The sequence below is a fragment of the Odontesthes bonariensis genome, chromosome 20, assembly GCF_027942865.1.
Source record: "Odontesthes bonariensis isolate fOdoBon6 chromosome 20, fOdoBon6.hap1, whole genome shotgun sequence".
NCBI classification, from domain to species: Eukaryota; Metazoa; Chordata; class Actinopteri; order Atheriniformes; family Atherinopsidae; genus Odontesthes; species Odontesthes bonariensis.
In genome coordinates this window covers 25,133,678-25,146,998 of record NC_134525.1, presented here as the reverse complement: position 1 = coordinate 25,146,998, position 13,321 = coordinate 25,133,678, and the positions used below count along the sequence as shown (strand labels likewise).

Below are 13,321 nucleotides of genomic sequence, written 5' to 3'. Positions count from 1 at the left end.
TTGATTGTCTGAAAGATAAATCATTATCTTTTAACTTCCCACAGTGTGGTAATAAGTGCAAAGTGAATTAAACAGTTAAAAAAAAAAAGAATTAAATACATAAAAAAATCGCTCAGCTTAGCCACTTGAGTACTTGACGTTTTTCCATTGCAGGCATGAGGACACGGCCGTGCTGCAGCTCAGCACACTGATGGACCGCATGAAGGCATTATTACACTCTCTGCCTCCGTTGTTGTTTGACTGAGACATATTTCCAGACAGTTGCCCAGACTGTGGCAAGAGATGAGGGATATGCTACAAAGGAAGAGTTCTCGGTCTTGCTGCCAAACCCGACCCTTTAATAATTGCCCAGGAATGGTGCACATCCCAGTTAAAGCACTGATAGAGTGAGTTATGACTGTGGTGGTGTTTCCTGAGAAGCTGGCCAAAAAGATGATTTAGAAAGATCACACATCTGGGCTCTGAGGGGTTCCTCGGACGCTGCTTAAACACGAGTCTTTCTTCTGAGGATACAGGAATCTGGAGGGTGGTGAGTGAAAAATACATCACCTAACAGCGACATTTCCAAAATGGCAACCATGACAGCACAGTTACTGGTCATCCCTGTGGATTACTTGTTACGGCTTAATTCTTCTTTATACAACACAGCTCTTCATGTGACAAATGTTAGCAGCTGTGGAGTCTGTATTAACACCGACGTATTTAGCTCTGGTTGCTTAAAAAAAGAATTTTATTTAGTTTAATACATCAAGCTGTCTGTAGTGAAATATGCATACATTCAGCTTTATAATTCATACAGGAATTATCCCAACAGAGTCGTAAAATACACAATTTACAAGGTATACATGTTTCAACTTGTTTCTTGTCACAAAAAAGACAACAATACTGGTTTGATAAGTAAAAGCCTACTCCCATTTTGTTCTATTTTAACCAATAAAACGGTCATATGTAGTGTTTTATTCCGAGTAAGGTATCTAAAAGTCTTTATCGTAAATAGCCTTTGAGGGTCAGCAGGCTAAAACAAAACAAAACAAAACAAGCTGAAGAATGGCACACTTTCCATGCAATTAAAACGAGATTTAAATACAATTACATGTGGTAAGACATGCATGAATTCATGTCACTTACACAACCCTTGTTATGAGATCAAACCCTCAGAACTACATTTCCTGGAACGCTGACCAGCCCTCGAATACTGCAAACACGGTCCGAGGTCTGTGTGCAGAATGCTTCAAACTCTTTTCTCAGATACTAACACACAAATGGGAGCGCTGTGAAATCCATCAGCAACGAGAAGCACAAAGCTTTTTCTTTGATTTTCCAAATACTCTGGAAACACCCTGATGACTCAGTGTCCCGTTTAATATTGAACACGTTTCCTTTGTCTCTGACCGGTCAAAAGGATCCATATAAGTGACTGCAGCATTGCTAGTGATATTACTGATATTATCTGTCTGAGTGAGCAAGTGCCAGTAAGTCGCACTCCATTAAAGCAACTCGTTGCAAAAAAAAAAAACAAAAAAACAAAAAAAACAGGCGTGCAATTTTAAAAGGCTCCCTTCATTTCGGCACCCAGTGGAAAGCCAGCTGGTGCCAATCTCTTTGATTCACCCACTCCTAAGCAAAAGCTTGAAATCCAAGTCAATAAAAGAAATAAAATGTTGATCCAAACACTTGGAAAGAAATGAGGCAGTTGTGTGGACGACAGAAACACATGATGCAAGCCTATGGCTGAGTGTAGTGAGATAGAATACAGCATGGCTTGGCTTGATAAACTTCTCCATAAGCAGCATTATAATCAGAGTCTGTGCGAGGAGGGCGGGGGCAGGATGCAGCGCAGCACAAAGCAGAGGAAAGACAAACACCGGGGAAGCCGGCCCTACGTCCATACAGATGTGCTTATGAAGGCAAGGTGCTCTGAGAACAAAACTAAATCATGCTGGAGACACAAAGAGAGACATCTGATAAAACTTTGGTTTATACTTTTAGATTAAACTGACTGCACAGCGATTCTCAAATGTGAATGGGGTCAAATTTTGACTAAAGCCTTCACGAAGCAGAAGAAAGAAACACTGAGAAATCCATTAACAGGGAGCCGGAGCTGTATTTGTGTTTAAGCGCAGCATTGTAATAAAGGGTGCAAAAGGAGTGTCTGTGTGAGCACAGAGAGTGAGGACGGTCAACCCTTTCAGCTCTGCAGAGGGACACAGCCGGACCTCCACGGTCTTTCTGCCCGAGGTGGGAGCTCAGCTCAGGATAAGACACAATGGGAAGGGGTTGTTCTTTGAAGAGTGTGTGTGTGTGGGGGGGGGTATGTGGGCATGGCGTTCACATGTGCTTGTCTGAACATGGGTGCAATGTCTAAACCAGGGAGCAGTAGCCGCCGCAGGATCCGTCGCCGGCATCTTCGTCTGTGAGCTGGACCGCTCGGCCGTGGTTCTCGCTCTGCCACAAGCCGGGAGTCTGGATGATCTTCTCAACCAGCTCCTCGAATGCACACTGAACGCCGTCCTTCGTCTTTGCACTTGCCTCTGGTAGAACAGACAGGGGGGGATTAAAGCAGAAGGAAGTGTCAGGGCCAGATGGAGGGGAAAAAGGAAAAAAAAGAGGTTAGGAAATGAAAAAAAAAAAAAAAAAAAAAAAAAAAAAGAAGTGCAGAGAAAATTAGGAGAAAAAAATAAATACAGTTGGTGAGAAGAAAGGATAGCCATGAAGATGATTTATGAAAACCAAAATAGTTGATTGTAAATGTTCAAAAGCCGTTTCCCCTTGTGTAATAACCTGCCCAGAAGGTCTCTGCAAAGCAGGGAATCCTGACTTACCTATAAAAAGCATGGAATGTTTTCTTGCAAACTTCAGCCCTTCGGCCCGGTCCACCTCGTGGTTTTCCTAAAACAAAAGAAGAGGAATTGGCTTATTTCAGGTCTGCTGGGCAGAGCTTTCAGCTACTGTGGTCTTCACAGTGCAGAGAGAAAAGGACACGATTAATTCATATTACACTACTTCATGGGCACCCCCCCCCCACTGACTGAGTCTGGAATGAACATTGTGAAAATGCCACTTTCAATGAATTCAGTAAATATGTCAAAGTGGTGGCTTATGAACAAGATAGGTCTTTCTGGCAATTTATTCACTTGTTTTGTGGGATGTATTATCTTTGTTCCAAGTTTAAAAAAAACTGAAATATAACAACAGAAAATACATTTTTCATCAAGTAGATAAAATCCACACATTGAGCTTATACCAAGGTAAAAACTACCACTTATCTCCTATATGCCATCATAAAGCCACTCACCTTATCAATTTTGTTTCCCACAAGCATTTTGACCAAGTCATTTCTCGTACAGTACGTCTCCAGCTCATTGAGCCAGTTGTCCAGCTTGGTAAAGGTCTCACGTCTCGTGACATCGTACACTGCGGCAAACCAGATGAAAGGAGCTCAGCATGAAGGCAAACACTTACAGAGCCGGCTGATGAAATTGGAGCACAGAGGACGGGACAAAGGCAAAGTTTCTCTGTTTGACTGTCGTCTCGGGATCTATGATACCATAGGATTATTTTTGCACAACTGGAATAGTTTGCTCAGCACAGTCATCTTGCATTACTTAGGTCCAACATACAAAAAGTTCAGTTCAGTCACGTGTAATCAAGAGAGATTAATTCTGAAAGGGTTTTGATTTTATCTAACAGGGGAAAAAAAAAAAATAGCTATCGATGCGCCAAGAAGCTTTTTGTTACTCTCTATCCTGACAGTGGTCAAAAACCATAAAAACTATGAGCTGCAGCTGAATTCGTTTTATAACTTCAACCAATTTCCTCCGTGTCTCTCTGTACGTGCTGGACACGGCCTGCATTAATATATAAATAGTTACACTCAGTGGATTTTAGATGACTCTCTATAGGATGGGCCAGGCTCTAAAGTGATGAGGACACACACACACACACACACACACGAAGGTTTGACCGGCGAAGTCGCTTTGCTTACCCAGGATAACACCCTGAGCACCGCGGTAGTAACTGGGTGTTAGGGTTCGAAAGCGCTCTTGTCCAGCAGTGTCCTGCAAAACACGTACAGCTAATCATCAACGGGACACACAGACGAGAGACACTGCAGGACAGACGGACACGGTTAACACAGACAAAACCTTGTGTGTCCCTCAAGGTGCGCAAGGGCAGAAAATAGTACATAAGCGCCATCTTCTGGCGCCTTGAAGGAACAGCCAGATAGGAGTCAGAGATGAGTCCGACTTTGAACCTTTCTGCACTGACGGACAGACAGGAGCTGCCTCTGTTTGTTTGAGTTTTTGTGTTATTTAAGTTCTGGAAAGATCAATGAGTCTGTAGCTTACCCATATTGCCAACTTTGCCTTGTTGCCATCCACGGAAATGGTCTTTACTTTGAAGTCAACACCTGGACAATGAAAAGCCAGCCAGTCACTCAAACTGACATGATTACCTCATTCTGCTTCAGTCCCAGTATGATGACTCTTACAGGTTTGGTCAATTACAGCCAAGAATATTATATCATGCTGACAGACTATAATTATTGATGATGAATTGTCAAAACATACATTACCACACAATGTCTCTGAACTCCTGGTAACCCAGGCTATTCAGACTGGCATCGTGCCCAACCCATGTCTTTTAGCTAAATTATTCTTTGACTGTGCATTCATATCCACCACAAAGGGCCAGTGTCACCCTGTGTCTTAAACTAAAAACAATTCAGGTTCAGGTTAGAGAAATTGATAAAAAAAACAAAAAAAAAAAAAAAAAAACACACCACCTGTGAATAAGCTCAGAGAGCAATGATTCACGCACGTAATCCCCGCCAGGCTCTAATGGCTCAGACATTTACATGAAAATAACTGTAAACCACCTCAGTGTGCAGAGCATGCAGAGTCCGGATGAGAAATTCAAGGCGATTTCTCATCCGGATGCGCACTTGTGTTGGGCCTGTTTTTTACCTCTGGGATTATAGGGTGGGGGGGGATCTTTCAATTCATGGCCGAAACAAAGAATGGACATAAAGTGCAGTACGTGCACCTCATACACAGACGTATAGTCTGTTCGAACGGTTAATTACAACAACTAGCTCTTTCTCAAGTCCAACAGGTCAGCTCAGGTTGTGCTGCCAGACACATGTGGAGATGAGTTTACGCTAATCATTTCCCTGAACCTGGACCCGTCTCTGCTACTGTAATTCATTACAAATTCAGCCATGCCTTTCCCACGGAACATACAGTAAAGCATCTGTTTGTAATATTACAACACAACAAGATGCCTCAACCACTGACAGTCAAGACTGGGCTGATGGCGGATCTGTAAACACCCTCAAATCATATGACATAAACAGACTGAGCGCATCACGTAAACACTAAAAATCGAGGCGAAGAGAAGAAATAATTAATGATTCAAATGAATATTTAACCCCGTATTGTCCCCATTTCCCCTTTAGCGAGAAGCTGCTTTGTCTTTCTACTTAAGATTGGAAAAGGAGGTGCGCTTTTCTCAGCTCGAGATGAGCCGATACCAGATTAAAAAATAATCCAAGAGACTCGAGTCGAATGGTAGGGCTCTCTCAGTGAAAGACATCTGTTGGACCAAACACCCCAACTGGCCAAGTAAAACAGTAGCAATCATAGCTTGACCATGGCAAAAGAAAGTGTTCTCACCGTCTCAATTCTGTGCTTTCATTGTTTTAACAAAGACAGCGCTGTGAGACAAAAAAATGCACAAGTTAGGGGCCAAACTTTTCACACAATAAATCAAAAAAGCTCTGCGGTTGTGAGGGCTGTGTGGGGACGAACCAGCTAAGAGGCCATAGCTTTTGTTAGCGGAGCCGAAGAGGCCAATTATCAGAACCTGACCTTCCGTTTTTAAATTACCGGCATAAAACACTGGGTGTGCATTAAAGACACGAGGCGATGCTGGTGACTGAAGCAGAAGTCCAACATCTGCTCAGGGCCTAAGCAGGGCCTTCATTCTATGAAGCGGCGCTGTTCCTGGTTCTTAAAAAAAACTTACTTCAGAGTATTTGACAGCACCAAGTTTTCTTAATAAGCTCACACGTTTTACTCACCTATTGTAGCCGATTGCTCTGGGTCAAACGTGTCATCTGTGAATCTTAAGAGGAGGCTGAAGAGAAGAAGAAGAAGAAGAAGAAGAAGAAGAAGATTCATTATTCGAGAGATCATTATTAATCATTACCAAATACAAGGGAGTGTATTCTTTTACTTAGTAAGAGTGTTATCAGTATCAGGCTCTTAAATATTACCCTGCTGCACCTGACTCATCTAAATCTACATCTCCATCTCTTTCTATTGATCATTTGACCACTGTGCCCTTCTCTTGCATTACATGCACAAGCTTCAGATGATGTCACCACTAGACTGTAGTCAGGGGGACATGGTCCATTTCTTACCTGTGACTCATCAAGTGCAACGTCCTTAATCACATCAGTGGCCCAGGGGTAATTCTCTTCATTTTTTTTTCTCACAAGCCCTTGTGAGGCAGCAGTGAGTGCTACTTGTATGATACATAGAGACAGCCAAGTAAGGACTAGGTACATTTCGTGTAACAATTCTAAATGTATGTGTTCTCTGTGTTCTCTGACCCGAGGCCCTCCAAAAACTGCAGGGAAACAAATTAGATGTCTGAAAGTTATTCCAAATTCCCTCTACTCTTTTTGCCAACTTCAGAATACCAGAATTGTGTCGCAAAACAAATTGAATAACAACACAAAACTGCTTTCTGGAAACAACACACTTGGTCTGAATGATCAACTGGCAAGGCGGCATAGAGTGCAGCTGGCCACATTTTCTTTTGATGTCTGGGAATATAAGCAAACTTGTGCTGTAGTATCAGAATCGGCTCAAACTGAGCTCTGTACACAGACCTTTACTTTAGAGGTAAACGAGTTGCCAGAACCACAGCAGGAAAAAGCGAGGGGGACAAAAAGGGCTCCAGTTAACCAAAAAAAAAAACAGGCCCTAAATGAGTACATTATCAACAAAGGAAATGACAAAAAAGCAAACAGAGGAACATGGAGCTGAAAACACAGTAACAGGATCTCAGCATAAATAAGTACTGAAATAAACAAAGGGATACCATACTATCCCTTCCACATTCAATCACACTTTAGTTATTTTAAACTTGATTCATCTCAAGAAAATGAGGTCTGGTCATCAGTCTTCAATGAAAGAGAATATTTCTGGCAAGACGTTTAACTTGTGAAAAATGGCTCAGGGCGGCTCATTATCCATGTACCGTGAAAATGGCTTTGGAAGACACGGTGAAGTCATAGTTTGCCATGTGATGGTTGACAGCTAAGGCTGGTTATCAGGATTTTTTTCAGTGTGGACCACAGATATGAAGACCAGCAAACCTATCCAGGCCCTCTTTTTGGCAGGGGCACAAGCCATAAGCTTACAAAGTGATGTTCGTGGAGGACAAAGGGAAAAAAAGGCAAAAGAAAATAATGATAATATCCTGCTTCGGATATCCAAAAATTTTAGAAGAACTTCTGATGATCATAATGGTAAAAACAACTGTACATTTAACACCATTATCATTCATTGCTACTTTAAACATTGCCATCTGTCATGCAGTAGAGACCCGGCAGAAAACTGATCTCGATTGCAACATCTTCAGCCATCTGCATCATACGTGAACAAAGATGATGTCACACATAGCCTGCTACTGTTAGCTGGACAACCAGCAACTACAATCTTATTTTCACTGGCTTATCGTGTCTTTAACAGTCTGGCAATTTGTTGACAATGACAAGCTTTATTCGTTTTTCTGAATATAGGCTTCCCCCCCCCCCTCATCCTCAGACTATCTGGGTTGCTACAAAGCTAATGTTAGCAAGCTAATGTTAGCAATTAGCCTCGACATTCATTTCTCAGAGAAAGCTTCAGCTTACCTGGACTTTCCAACTCCACTTTCACCAATTATCAATATTTTCAGCGTCGTTATTATGTCGTCTTCCATTTTTTCGTTAAAGTGAGCTGTGCTACTCTCGGTAAAAGGCTCCAACTAACCGTAAGGGGCGACGTTGTCTAACTTGCGCTCTTCTTGTTTACAGCCTGTATTAGTTTGACAGCTTGTAAGAAAGACGTCTCACTCCAACTATATCCTGCATGACTTGCTTGTGCTTCCGGTTGGAATATGAGACATGTTGTACAGATGTACAGATTACGTGATATAAGCGCACACTAATGTAACATATATAATCAATGTGTATATCCATATAACTCCATTAGTTGGACTGTTATTTTTTGCGTACCCACAATTCAAAAGAGTTCTGTTATCACTGTATATAAGGTTTACAATATATTCAACATGTATTATAAAATCTATAAAGGTATTTTCCTTTTTTTTTTTTTTTTTTTTTTTAATCTAAGCAATGGAAGGCAGTCCTTTATCTATAATGGGGGAAGGCAATGCTCATGTATCGTTTCTTAACAAAATAAACAGAATGACAAACCATCCTGTGTCTGTATAGCCCTGAGCATCATAATGCAAAATCATGAATTAAATTTAATGCATTTTTTTTTCAAGATTCAGAAAATTTGCCAAATGGAATATAAGGCACAATAAAGTTTACCAAAAAGTCAACAAAAGGCTGAGCAGCCGAATGACATAGAAATACAAATAGAATGAACCTTGTACCCTACATAGGTTGTCATTACAGTTCCAATACAGAGTCAAAGAAGACAAAAGAACTATGCCCGCTTTCGCTTTAATTTTACTGAACAAAAACACAAGACTTATTAAATGTGGTTTGCTGAATATTAAATCTCCTGTGTAAGTACATGTAATGTTAGTAAATTGCTTGATCGATGATTTTCATATGGATTTATTTTGCAGAAACCTGGCTGCAGCAGGAGGATCATGTTAGTGTTAATAAATCAACTCCCTCTATCTGTTTCAAATTCTCCATTCTTTGAACTACAGGCAGAGGAGGAGAAGTGGCAGTCATCTTCAAATCAGTAACTAATCAGTCCTAGACCCCAGAATATTTTTCTTATTTACTAACTATGTTGAATCTCTGACTCAGTTTTTCTCATCAAAAGTGGTAATCATAAAAAAAACTCTTCTATTTCTTGTTGTGTATCATCCACATGCCCTTTATTCTGAGTTTCTGTCTGAATTCTGAGATGTTTTTTTTTTTATCTCAGTTAGAGCTGAGTACATATAGTCTAAAACTACGGATATTAACTGACTTTAACATTTCATGTAGATGTTGAAAATGACAGCCTAAATATGAACTTAATTCTTTATCAGATTCAATTGGATTTTCTCAGAGTACACAAACCTACTCACTCTCTTAATCATGCCCATGATCTTGTACTGACTTACTCTATTTCATCATAACCCAGTCTTATCTGAACATGTTTTGATAACTTTTGAGTTTGAATTACTTCACTACACAGTATCTGAAAAGAAATGTATTTATAGTGGGTGTCTTTCACAGCAGAATTTGGTTGTCTTCTTGACAGCACTACAGTTTTAATGTGGAAAAAATTGGACAATGCTGCCCCTCTGAAAAAGACCTCAATTGGTGAGAAGTGGCTGGCACCTTAGTATAATTCACAGCTGTGTGCCTTAAAGCAGACTACAAGAAAGTTGGAATAGTGTTCCACTAACTTATTGGAATCTCAATTAGTCTGAAAAGATAGTTTAATACACATAAAAAAGCCATTTGCAAAGCTAGAACTGCTTACTATTCATCATTGATGGAAGAGAATAAGATTAATCCCAGGGCGGTTGGTGGCGTAGTGGGTCAAGCAGCCGCCCCATGTACAGAGGCCACAGTCCTCGCTGCAGCTGGCCCCGGTTCGAGTCCTGCACCGAGCGGCCCTGTGCTGCATGTCTCTGCCCCCTGCTTCCTGTCTCTCTTCAACTGGCCTAACATTAAAGGCATAAAAAGCCCCAAAAAATACTTTAAAAGAATAATCCCAGGTTTCTTTTCAGCACTGTAGCCAGTCTGACTTAGAGTCTGAGCTCTGTTGAGCCGTGTGTTCATTTAACCCTCTGTAGTGATGACTTCATGAGCTTCTTCACCAATTCAATTGTTTATATCACAGTGTAAATTCAGAGTGAGTATCCCCATGATCCTGAGAGCCCCGCATGGCAATTTGGCTGCATTTGATACAATCGATCACTGCATTCTATTAAAGAGATTTCCAGTTTGTCCATGTAAACGAATAATCTTCCTTACCAGAGTAAGACATGGGGTTCCACAGGGTTCTGTGTCTGGACTGATTCTTGTCACTTTATACATTATGTAATATTTAGGGCTGAGCGAGTTAACTCGTTATTATCGCATTAACTCGTTAATTATTTAATGCCGATAAATATTTTATCGTGTATTAATGCAGTTTTTTTTTAATTATTATTTTTTGGGGCTTTTGTGCCTTTAATGGATGGGAAAGTTCAGAGAGACAGGAAGCAGGGGGAAGAGAGAGGGGGAATGACACGCAGCACAGGGTTGTCCGATGTGGAACTCAAACCGGGGTCAGCTGCAGCGAGGACTATAGCCTCTTGTACATGGGGCGTCTGCTCAACCCACTACGCCACGGACCAACCCTGTTTTACGATATGTTTTATTATTGTAAAAGTCTGTTGCTGTCTGCTGTCTGCTGTCTGCGGAACCGGAAAAGAAAGTAATTGGCGGATCCACCAAAAATGGAGAAGGGTAGAAACTTTTACTCGGCCATTTTGATGTTAAAGTTCTTCCAGACGGCGGAGTCGACAGAACCAAAGTCATCTGTAAACACTGCCATGTGATTAATTAGATTAAAAATTTGAATCGTTGCCCAGCCCTAGTAATATTATTAGACAGCATGGCATAACTTTACATTCCTATGGTGATGATACTTAGCTATACTTATCTATGAAACCACACTAAACCAATTAGTTGGTTAAACTACAAGCATTCCTCAAAGACATAAAGACCTGGATTACTCAGAATCTTCTGCTTCTAAATTCAGACAAAACTCTCTTAACGCTCTTAATTGCCAAACTCAATCTCATCTGAAAGACCTCATAGTTCAGCATTTTCCCAACAGCACTGCTCTCTTGTGTTTCCTAAAGTTTCTAAATAAATGGGAGGCATTTAGTCTTTAGTTTTCAGGGCCATCTCTTTTGAAACCAGATGCCGGTATGGGTTCAACACCTTCTCTTTTAAGATTAGGCTTAAAACTTTCCTTTTATAGGTTATAGACCTAGACTGCTAAAAGACGTCACATGATTCACCGAGCACCTTTCCACACTCTGCTCTCTTTACTCTCCATGTACATGTGACATTATTTTTGTCATTGTGTTTCTTTCTCTCAGCAGGTTCCCCAGGCCTCGTGTTATGGTGCATATTGATCCTCTTTCCTGTCCTTTTAACCCAAAACCAATTTAGGCAGAGAGCCTTCCGACCTGAGCCTGGATCTGCTGGAGGCTTCTCTCTGTTAAAAGGGAGTTCTATTTCATCCTTACTGACCGCCAGAGGCGGTGCTTTCAAGCACTGGATGATACATCTTGCGCATGCGCAGGTCGAGTGTTAATACCAACAACGTCACTCGTGACCCCCTGCTGACCCCGGAGAGCCTATATACTTCCGGCAACATCAGCAGGTCAGTCCTTTTTCATCTTCTCGCTGCGCAAGGTAAGTACTGCGTCTGCATATGAGACGAATTCTAAAACCAATTCTACTTCATCGTTCGCTGCTGGTGGTCTCGCGACGTCCCGTCGAGGCTGCGAGCTGCTCGCCCTTCAGAGACCGCGGCGAACTGCCGAGAGGTATGTAACCTTTTTTTCCCTCGGCTGATGAAGTTTGCTGACCAGCTGTTACAAGCGCCGGTCTAGGTAGCATGCTCGCTCCTTCTCCCGGTGCTGTGCGCTGCACGTGAGTAACAGTCTGTTTATAGTTGCATTGTCGGTGAAGCTACATTGCTAGCCCTCTCCCGGCATCTGTAACCTACTTATGTTAAGCGGCCAACTCGGTTGTGCCGGTTCTTTGATTTTGTTGCTGCTGTTGTTCTGCCCCTCTCCTGGTGCACGGCGGCGTGTGCGCCCCCCGCTCCCAGAACAGGTGGCCTATAGTGGTTGTCGGTGAGGGCACCGTGTGCGGCTCCCGCTCCCGGCATCCAGCTATAGCTAATAGAACTTGCACTAGCCCCTCTTCTGGTGTAAGGCGGCGTGTGCGCCCCCCGCTCCCAGCACAGGCGGCCTATAGTGGTTGTCAGTGAAGGCACCGTGTGCGGCTCCCGCTCCCGGCATCCACCTATAGACGGTGTATAAATACAGCAATAGCCCCTCTCCTGGTGTAAGGCGGCGTGTGCGCCCCCCGCTCCCAGCACAGGTGGCCTATAGTGGTTGTCAGTGAAGGCACCGTGTGCGGCTCCCGCTCCCGTCATCCAACTATAGACAGTGTATAATTACAGCAATTGCCCCTCTCCTGGTGCACGGCGGCGTGTGCGCCCCCCGCTCCCAGAACAGGCGGCCTATAGTTGATTGTTGGCGAAGGCACCGTTTACGGCTCCCTCTCCCAGCATTCATCTATGAGTACAGGATTTTCTTTTGTAAAAAAAAAAAAAAAAAAAAAATCTATAAGTGAAGGACTTTCTTTTGAAAAAGAAAAAAAATCATAACTTGCCCCTCTCCACAGGGCCTATAGTTGTTTGTTGGCGAAGGCACCGTTTACGGCTCCCTCTCCCAGCATTCATCTATTAGTAAAGGATTTTCTTTTGTATGAAAATCTATGAGTAAAGAATTTTCTTTTGAGAAAAAAAAAAAAAAAACCTTCACTTGCCCCTCTCCAAGGGGCATAGTTGTTTGTTGGCGAAGGCACCGTTTTCGGCTCCCTCTCCCAGCATTCATCTATGAGTACAGGATTTTCTTTTGAGAAAAAAAAAAAAAAAACCTTCACTTGCCCCTCTCCAAGGGGCATAGTTGTTTGTTGGCGAAGGCACCGTTTTCGGCTCCCTCTCCCAGCATTCATCTATAACTAAGAAGAAGAAATATATGAAGAAGAATTCATAAATACGTACAAATCGTCAAATACACTGTGTGTGTGTGTGTATATATATATATATATATATATATAGAGCTAGAGGTGGTCCCGACATGGATCACAACCACTCCTGCTCGGCCTGCATGGCTCCTCTACAGCTTGAGGATGGCCATGATCTGTGTCCTTCGTGCCTCGGCCTCGGACATCTGAGGCAGGATCTCTCAGACGAGTCCTGCATGAATTGTGGCATTTTGCCTCATGCTGTCAGGGCTGCAAGGCTGGCCGAGGTAGAGCGCCTGTTGGGCCCTC

General features: G+C 42.4%; 1 protein-coding gene across 1 annotated transcript; it reads right to left on the bottom strand.

Moving 5' to 3' along the window:
- Positions 1-707: 707 nt before the first annotated feature.
- On the bottom strand, positions 708-8,130 carry LOC142370038 (ras-related protein Rab-18). The gene is made up of 7 exons (XM_075452459.1): positions 7,928-8,130; positions 6,083-6,138; positions 4,350-4,411; positions 3,986-4,058; positions 3,296-3,414; positions 2,823-2,889; positions 708-2,531 (listed from the first exon to the last, which is right to left on the bottom strand). Exons 1-7 carry the CDS (start codon positions 7,993-7,995, stop codon positions 2,362-2,364), a joined length of 615 nt encoding a protein of 204 aa, XP_075308574.1. The 5' UTR covers positions 7,996-8,130; the 3' UTR covers positions 708-2,361.
- Positions 8,131-13,321: the final 5,191 nt, after the last annotated feature.

Coding starts and splice junctions, on each gene's coding strand:
- LOC142370038 (XM_075452459.1), bottom strand. CDS start 7,995: ATGGAAGACGACATAATAACGACGCTGAAAATATTGATAATTGGTGAA. Junction 4,412..6,082: donor AGAGCAATCGGCTACAATAG/GTGAGTAAAACG, acceptor TTCATTGTCCAG/GTGTTGACTTCAAAGTAAAG. Junction 4,059..4,349: donor AGGCAAAGTTGGCAATATGG/GTAAGCTACAGA, acceptor CGTGTTTTGCAG/GACACTGCTGGACAAGAGCG.